Genomic DNA, 9,683 nt, shown 5'->3' with positions numbered 1-9,683 from the left:
TTAAAAAACATCCACACATCCACACACACACATACACACATACACACACACACACACACACACACACACACACACACACAGTGGATGGTGTTCTAAGAGAGATGGTGTAGATACAGAAAGATAGCAGGTGGGTAAAGGGGGCTAATAACCCAGTTTAAACCTTACAGAAAGATAACAGGTGGGCAAAGGGCTAATGGCCCAGTTTAAAATGTACAGAAAAATAACAGGTGGGCAAAGGGCTAATGACCCAGTTTAAACCTTACAGAAAGATAACAGGTGGGCAAAGGGCTAATTACCCAGTTTAAACCTTACAGAAAAATAACAGGTGGGCAAAGGGCTAATGACCCAGTTTAAACATTACAGAAAAATAAGAGGTGGGCAAAGGGCAAAAAAAACATTTTATGGGTGTACCAGAACACTGCTCAATACTCCAAGTTACTGGTTAACCACAAAGTGTATTTAAAGGAGACTGATGTTTGGAGTATATTGTATACTGAACTAGCTCTAAGCATATTTTCCCAATGAGAGCTTTTCTAGTTCCACTGGTGTTGCTGCTCTGTCATTTGGGAGAAGCAAAGTACACTCCAAGTGAAGATGGATCCTCTGACTCCCTTCAATGTGGCATTGTGTCTGACCTGAGAGATCTGAGAGACATGGTGGTGCTGCAGAGGGCAGAGCTGAGTCATACCATGGCTGAACTACAAGACACTAAGACTAAGGTGGAGGGGCTGAAAACAGAGAACTCAGGTGATAGCAGAATACTAAGCCCACTATCAGTTGACTGAGTAATGTTATAATCTGGTAAATTTCTATTGTTGACAGGAAAATTATTTCATTTTGTTTTAGTCATGGAGTCCAGGCTGATGAGTTCTGAACGACAACTTGAGGCAATGAAGACAGAGAATGCAGGTAAAATGGACAGTTAAATATCAGTTTGTTTAGTTCGTTTGGTCATAACAATAACTATTGTTAATGTAGCCATAGAAACCATGCAGAATACACTGTAGGTACCTAGTTATCTTGTCATTATGATTGGTAATGATCAAGACGCTAATTTCGTGTTATCCAGGTTTTTTCCAGTAAATCTTTGTGTCATTTTTGTAACTCCAGCCATGGTGAGCAGAGTAACATCCACTGAGAGTGAGATTGAGAAACTGCAGAGGGAGAATGCAGGTAAAACATAAATGGAATTATGGTACTTTTAAATGACATAATAATTCCTTCCCCTCCATTTCTGAGTGTGAAAAAGTTTAAATGTCAATCATCATCATCATCATCATCAAATCATTCACTTTATTCTCCTGCATTCACAGAGAGACCCAAGGCGGCATTTTCAACCTCTTTAGGAAAAACTGGACACCATGGGCCATTCAACACTGCCACCACAGTAATCTACAAGAACATCTTCACAAACACTGGTGACCACTACAACAACGCTACAGGTACTGTACTGACTTCATCAGCATCAGTCAACGTTTAGTGTAGACTATAGCAGCATCAGTCAACGTTTAGTGTAGACTATAGCAGCATCAGTCAACGTTTAGTGTAGACTATAGCAGCATCAGTCAACGTTTAGTGTAGACTATAGCAGCATCAGTCAATGTTTAGTGTAGACTATAGCAGCATCAGTCAACGTTTAGTGTAGACTATAGCAGCATCAGTCAATGTTTAGTGTAGACTATAGCAGCATCAGTCAATGTTTAGTGTAGACTATAGCAGCATCAGTCAACGTTTAGTGTAGACTATAGCAGCATCAGTCAATGTTTAGTGTAGACTATAGCAGCATCAGTCAACGTTTAGTGTAGACTATAGCAGCATCAGTCAACGTTTAGTGTAGACTATAGCCTACCTAGTCAAATACATGTGCATCTGAAGTTTAAAAACAACAATCAGCACAACTAGTAAAGCCTGCTTGATGTTGGTGGCAGGTTGCATTTGATGCCCCATGATTTTGTTTAGGACAATCAAGATAATACATTTTTTTGTCAATGTGCTACAGGTACAGTCATGTAGTGTGCAGCACAAGTCTTGATGATCTCTATGCTTTCCTCACATCCAGGTAGCTTCACAGCACCTGTGAGAGGGGTCTACCACTTCAGCTTCACTATGGGTGATTTTCTCCAGTCAACTGTTATGGGCCTATCACTGTTCAAGAATGAACAGCAAATAATTCATTCAGGGGAATGGGGTGACCATATGCAGTTTAGGTCTGCATCCAATGCAGTCATACTACAGCTGGAGGTGGGAGATGTAGTTTTTATGCAACTCCCTGCAAACTACAGGATTTATGATGATTCAAATCACCGTAACACTTTTACTGGCATTCTACTCTTCCCAATTTGAGATTGTTTTTAATGTGTTGTGATGATGAACATCAATGAAGGGCTTTTGACCAAACTTGTTGCATTTAATTATTGGTGCACACAGACATATACACACGCACCTACACTCCCACGTGCACACTCACCTGCACTCACATGCACACGGTGATACACACATGCTCACATGCACACAAACCCACACTTCTGATCCACAACATGTGGTCCTCTGTAGCTCAATTGGTAGAGCATGGCGCTTGTAACGCCAGGGTAGTGGGTTCGATCCCCGGGACCACCCATACGTAACAAAATGTATGCACACATGACTGTAAGTCGATTTGGATAAAAGCGTCTGCTAAATGGCATGTTATTATTATATTATTACAACACATGCTGCATTATTCACTTAGACCAGTAGGGGGTAGTAAATGCCCATATTTAGTTATGTGGTCTTTCAAGGGAGGTGGAGACAGACAACACAGACCTGTTATGTGAATGGATTGATGAATGGAAGTTATTCAACCATTTAAAGTTATAGATATTTTTAGCCAAGTTAAGTTAAATAGAATCAAATAGAAGGTTTTTTCAACATTACAATAAGAAAACGTATCCAAGAAAAACTAACAATGTAGCCTACTGTAACATTGGCCTGCCCACTCTAGGTTAAAGCATGTGTTAGATACAGTAAGTGTTTATAAATAAATAAATTATTTCATTTTAAAATGAGGTACTACATATAGGCCCATACTTCACCATGTTAACACATACACTACCAGTCAAAAGTTTGGACACACCTACTCATTCAAGGCTTTATTTTTACTATTTTTTACAATGTAGAATAATAGTGAAGACATCAGAACTATGAAATAACACATATGGAATCATGTAGTAACCAAAAAAGTTTTTAAAAATCAAAATATATTTTATATTTCAAATTCTTCAAATAGCCACCCTTTGCCTTGATGACAGATTTGCACACTATTGGCATTTTCTCAACCAGCTTCATTAAGTAGTCACCTGGAATGCATTTCAATTAACAGGTGTGCCATCTTAAAAGTTAATTTGTGGAATTTCTTTCCATCTTAATGAGTTTGAGCCAATCAGTTGAGCCAATCAGATTCCATATGTGTTATTTGATAGTTTTGATGTCTTCACTATTATCCTAAAATGTAGAAAATAGTAAAAAGAATGATAAACACTTCAATGAGTAGGTGTGTCCAAACTTTTGACTGGTGCTGTATATTTGCTATGTGTGGAGGTCAGTAAGGATATCTTATAGCAAGGTTTAAGTTTATATACAATGTGCAATTTGAGGTATGAAATAGCCTCTCACAACAAAAATAACATAACCCAGCTTCACTTGCACACTTTAAAACCACAATTTGAAAATGTATGGGCTTATACCTAATTCAATGTTTTCCTATGTCCAAACTAGAAGTCTACAAACAAATTAAAGACATAAACTTTTTGCATCCAAACCAGATCTATTTTTAGAGAATAATTAAGTATTTTTATTTGTATCTTAACATGAATATATCTGACTTTAAAGTTTACAAATATAATTTTGAAGGATTCCAGCCTGCAGTTGCATCAAACGGACACCAGATGTGCGCAAGTGAGCAGCTCCTAAACCCCGCCCCTAACCCCTCCCCTCCCACCTGGCCCTCCCATTTCCTGTCAGGGCCCATCCCTCGCTGCTAGCCCCCATCTCCCTGGCCTCACCCGGCCATCTGCCAGTGAGTCAGACATTTCCTGCTTCCCAGCTGCCTCCATTTTCTTCCTGCCTTTCTCTAGAAAACAGGATGGCAAGAGGCCATTCAGTGAGTCAGCCCCAACCCCTTATTTTCCTTTGTGCCGTCACCCCTAGCAACCAGCACCATAGTGCCCTGTAAACATGACACCCTCCACCTTACAAAGACAAACACCCCCACCACCCCCAACTACGCCAAGCCCGCATACACTTTGTTATTGTGAGGGGTTTTAAAGTTTAAAGGGACTAGGCTGCATAGATTTAGAGAAGAACAGGTTAAACTTTGAATATGAAAAATAAGCATTCACATCTGCTGACTCACACAAGCATTCATAGTCACTCACACACAGTGGATAAGAATAACACCTTCTGTTCAATATCTTATAGGTTATTGTGTTCACTTTATATTATTGAAGTACAAAAAGGCATCTGTGCTGTTTTACCTTTGTTTAACTCTTGTCACACATCAGTGTTTTTGACTTTTCAGTAGTTCACAGATTCCCCCATTCATACTTACAACATAAATGCAACACAGTTTGGTTTTCACAGTGACAGATTCAGTGTTTCTGTCCAAAAATATTAATTGTTGATAGTTAAACTTCTACAGAGTATAATTTGATGTGAGGGGCAGCGCTGCAGTTCTTCTTTGTGACCAATAGAGAACGCTCTTGAGTCTTGCTTGGCTGCTGTGGGAACAATGGAGGGAGCACATGTGGCGTCTCTCTACTCAGAGAGAGATCTAACCACATGAGAGGAGAGCAGTGGTAGGATTCAAAGAGAGAGGAGAAGACTCTTAAGAGTTATCTCTGTATGTGTAGTCAGAGAACATGTGGAGATGTGGATAAACATAGCAGCATTGCAAAAACATTCATTTAGTCAGAAAATGCAATTCAGTCCAGGATAAGTCCCTCTCACTCCCTCGCTGTCCTGGCTCACTGCTTCAGGCCTTTTAAGGAAAGAGCCAAGGACAGAGGGAAGCAAGGGAGGAGCGAGGGATGAGGGATAGGCCTAACATTGGCTGAGTTATACATGGAATGTGTGTGTTCAGCATATGAGTTATTGTGTGACTGTTTTATCTCATAGCACAGCTGTGTTGTGCGACGAGTGTGTGTGTTTGTGTGCGCATATGTGTATGTGTGTCCATGCATGCATGTGAGTTTGTGTGTTAAATGTGAATTTTTTACTTTGTGGTACTCAGTTACAGTGATTATGTCGACTGAACTAGAATACAAGACTAATCCTGGTTAGGGACTAGTCCTGGTCAGAGGCAGATTTACACTAACACATAGAGAATCAGACAAAGGATTCTCACATTCCTGATTGATTGGATCCGTTAGCAGAAGTGTTTCATAGACCTTGTGTCTATCATTCTGTCTGAGATCTGAGCCAGTCACACAGAGGCCCATTCAGTGAGCACATCCAAGGGCAGAGAGCAGAGAGCAGAGAGCAGAGGCTCAGCTGAGTGGTCATCACGAGGACCATCATGGGTCTCTGTCTGCCCCTAGCAGGACTGAATAGAACCTCTCTGTCTTTTTATCTCTCTGGTCTGTGTCAGTTCCAGAAGAATGCAGTAGGGGGTAATGTTGAACCATGAATGGGAGAGTCTACCGCTGAGAGAGTGGCCATTTTACCACCCCCACACCGAAACCATTTTATGACTAATCATTTACTGCAGTTTGTTTTTAAGCATCTACACATGCCAGTATCTACTACATCCATAGAGGAATTAATGCACATACTCACACAAACGCTCTCTCTCTCGCGCGTGCGCACACAAACACACACACACACACACACACACACACACAGAGATTGCGGTGAGGTGGGGGGGATGGGAGGATTTAAAGGGCTGCTCTTTGACTCAGCGTGGGGAGAGCAGTTCTGGATCAGTGAAATCTCCCATCTGTCTCTCCTCTCCCTGTGTGAGCTCTCTCCACTTCCTTCCATTGCAGGCCAAATAAATTAGCACCACAGTTAGCCCTATCATACTTACTGTATCATCAATCCACAGGCAAATGATGCTCCTAACTTTCTCTGTGCTGAGGCTGTCATACCATCACTCATTTATAAGCACACACACACTCTCTCACAAACACACGCAACACAAACATAGACATGCTCACAGTGCGTGTAACACTATAACTAAAAAAAGTATAATTTTTGGCTTAGCTTTTGGTATTTAAACAGACACTGCTTGCCCCATTGCAGACACTGCTCACATGTATACACACGCAAGCACCCCCCCCTACACACGCACATACAGTACACACACCAAAACACACATGCACGCACACACACACACACATAAATTGACAGTCTCATCCAAGGTCAGGAGGGAGCTGCATCAGTCACATGGTTTCATGAGGGAGCACAGGCCTGAGGGTTTGACCTTGATTTTCATAAAGGATGCTGTCATACACAACAAACATGTGATACATACTAGCCCTGTCACGACTTCCTCCAAAGCTGCCTCCTCTCCTTGTTCGGGCAGGCTTCGGCGTTCGTCATCACCGGCCTTCTAGCCACTGCCGCTCCTCATCTCATCATTACATTTGTTTTGTCTTGTTTATTACACACACCTGTTTCATATCCCCTCATCAGTACCTGTATAAGTGTTCCCTCTGCCCCCTTGTCTTTGTGTGTGATTGTTTATTGTGGAGGTTTGTTTAGCTCTGTGGAGCTCTTTGTTATTTTGTATCGCTGGGTTATTTTCACCTGTGTGCTTCGTTGTTTCCAGTGCGCCTGTTTTCAGCACTGGAGTGTTTGACGCATTGCTGCGTACTACTGTATTCAGAATAAACCTTTTATTCTGTGATTTGCCCTCCTGCGCCTGACTCCTTCAAATCATTCACCACAAGCCCACAACCACTTACACACGATAATAGTAATAGTAATAAACTCAGTATAGCCTACAGTGCAACAACACAATTATACATTGTTTTTAGTCTTCACTATCAACACAAGTGGCTATGCTAAAATGCAGAACACAGCTCTTTACAGGGTCCTGTTGTCTGAGCAACAGCTGCTCCCTCCATTTATGGCATTCCAATGCTCTCAGAGTATTGAGTGCTCTCTGTGTCTGCCTGTGGACCCCAGAGCAGGGGGAGGGGGGTCCCCTTAAAGTGTCCCAGCTGCTGGTGTCACCCCCGCTCACCAAAATGATAAACCCCTGGCCAGCTGCCAGAGCGTATGCATGTGCCTAAAAACTGAGAAGACATGTTGCACTGAGAATAGGAGTTTAAACATAATAATATAGTTACACTGAGTCCACAAAACATTAGGAACATGTCGAAAGAATTCCATAGGGATGCTGGCCCATGTTGACTCCAATGCTTCCCACAGTTGTGTCAAGTTGGCTGCATGACCTTTGGGTGCTGCCAGATCTTGACACAAACTAAGTGCGCCTGGCATCTACTACCAGACCCCATTCAAAGGCACTTCCATTTTTTTGTCTTGCCCATTCACCCTCTGAATGGCACACATACACAATCCATGTCTCAATTGTCTCAAAGCTTGAAAATCCTTATTTAACCTGTCTCCTCCCCTTCATCCACACTGATCAAGGTGGATTTAACAAGTGACATCAATAAGGGATCATAGCTTTCACCTGGATTCACCTGGTCAGTCTATGTCATGGAAAGACAGGCAGGTGTTCATAATGTTATCTGAAGACAAATTGAAAGGGTCAATTGGACAGAAAATTGGTAGTGGACACTAGGTAGCTCATTGGCCCAGAATCATGTTTCTATGGAGATTAATGACTGGGGTAACAGGTGGTAGCTTCATTAAAGCTGAAGCGTTTAATTTGATTATGGAAGTACTTTTCAATTTCACTGTGAAATTGTGCAATTTGTAGCCGCACAAGTGTATCAGACCTGGGTTCAAATACAAATGCCTGTATATGGAAAAAAGTATTTGCATGTGTGTGTTCTCTCACACTGGTTCCCTGTCTACTCTGCCACTGTTCGTAACAGCAGTGAGTCACCATGCTGTGTCTATTCATGGAGTTCTCCCTGCCTGCTCTCTCTCCAACTGTTACTCTCTCTCTCCCCAACCAGGGATACTGTAGCTGTCAGTCCTGTCCTTGCTTCCTTACCCCCTCCCCCTCTCCCACACTCCATGTTCTGAACCTGACGGAGTGATTACTCCAAATGCAAACCAGCCTGTGTATGTCAGGTGAGAAACAAATGTTGAGGTGGCTTCACACAACTATATAGCTCACTCATTACTTCACTTCACACAGCTATATAGCTCACTCATTACTTCAGTTCACACAACTATATAGCTCACTCATTACTTTACTTCACACAACTATATAGCTCACTCATTACTTCACTTCACACAACTATATAGCTCACTAATTACTTTACTTCACACAACTATATAGCTCACTCATTACTTCACTTCACACAACTATATAGCTGACTCATTACTTTACTTCACACAACTATATAGCTCACTCATTACTTTACTTCACACAACTATATAGCTCACTCATTACTTCACTTCACACAATTATATAGCTGACTCATTACTTCACACAGCTATATAGCTCACTCATTACTTCACTTCACACAACTACAGTGGGGAAAAAAAGTATTTAGTCAGCCACCAATTGTGCAAGTTCTCCCACTTAAAAAGATGAGAGAGGCCTGTAATTTTCATCATAGGTACACGTCAACTATGACAGACAAAATGAGAAAAATAAATCCAGGAAATCACATTGTAGGATTTTTTATGAATGTATTTGCAAATTATGGTGGAAATTAAGTATTTGGTCAATAACAAAAGTTTCTCAATACTTTGTTATATACCCTTTGTTGGCAATGACACAGGTCAAACGTTTTCTATAAGTCTTCACAAGGTTTTCACACACTGTTGCTGGTATTTTGGCCCATTCCTCCATGCAGATCTCCTCTAAAGCAGTGATGTTTTGGGGCTGTCGCTGGGCAACACAGACTTTCAACTCCCTCCAAAGATTTTCTATGGGGTTGAGATCTGGAGACTGGCTAGGCCACTCCAGCACCTTGAAATGCTTCTTACGAAGCCACTCCTTCGTTGCCGGGCGGTGTGTTTGGGATCATTGTCATGCTGAAAGACCCAGCCACGTTTCATCTTCAATGCCCTTGCTGATGGAAGGAGGTTTTCACTCAAAATCTCACGATATATGGCCCCATTCATTCTTTCCTTTACACGGATCAGTCGTCCTGGTCCCTTTGCAGAAAAACAGCCCCAAAGCATGATGTTTCCACCCCCATGCTTCACAGTAGGTATGGTGTTCCTTGGATGCAACTCAGCATTCTTTGTTCTCCAAACACGACAAATTGAGTTTTTACCAAAAAGTTATATTTTGGTTTCATCTGACCATATGACATTCTCCCAATCCTCTTCTGGATCATCCAAATGCGCTCTAGCAAACTTCAGACGGGCCTGGACATGTACTGGCTTAAGCAGGGGGACACGTCTGGCACTGCAGGATTTGAGTCCCTGGCGGCGTAGTGTGTTACTGATGGTAGGCTTTGTTACTTTGGTCCCAGCTCTCTGCAGGTCATTCACTAGGTCCCCCCGTGTGGTTCTGGGATTTTTGCTCACCGTTCTTGTGATCATTTTGACCC

General features: G+C 41.9%; 1 protein-coding gene across 2 annotated transcripts; it reads left to right on the top strand.

The window, feature by feature from the left end:
* Nucleotides 1-490: 490 nt before the first annotated feature.
* Nucleotides 491-2,397, top strand: LOC121573783 (complement C1q-like protein 2). Of its 2 annotated transcripts, none has more exons than XM_041886059.2 (5): nt 491-747; nt 823-909; nt 1,111-1,173; nt 1,314-1,442; nt 2,060-2,397. In XM_041886059.2, exons 1-5 carry the CDS (start codon nt 522-524, stop codon nt 2,341-2,343), a joined length of 789 nt encoding a protein of 262 aa, XP_041741993.1. In that variant the 5' UTR covers nt 491-521; the 3' UTR covers nt 2,344-2,397. The 2 variants fall into 2 exon arrangements, with proteins under 2 accessions (XP_041741993.1, XP_041741994.1); XM_041886060.2 differs by having other exon boundaries at nt 492-747; nt 847-909.
* The last annotated feature ends 7,286 nt before the right edge of the window (nt 2,398-9,683 follow it).

Source organism: Coregonus clupeaformis, chromosome 9 (genome assembly GCF_020615455.1).
Source record: "Coregonus clupeaformis isolate EN_2021a chromosome 9, ASM2061545v1, whole genome shotgun sequence".
Taxonomy (NCBI): Eukaryota; Metazoa; Chordata; class Actinopteri; order Salmoniformes; family Salmonidae; genus Coregonus; species Coregonus clupeaformis.
This window is presented reverse-complemented; position numbering and strand designations above follow the sequence as displayed.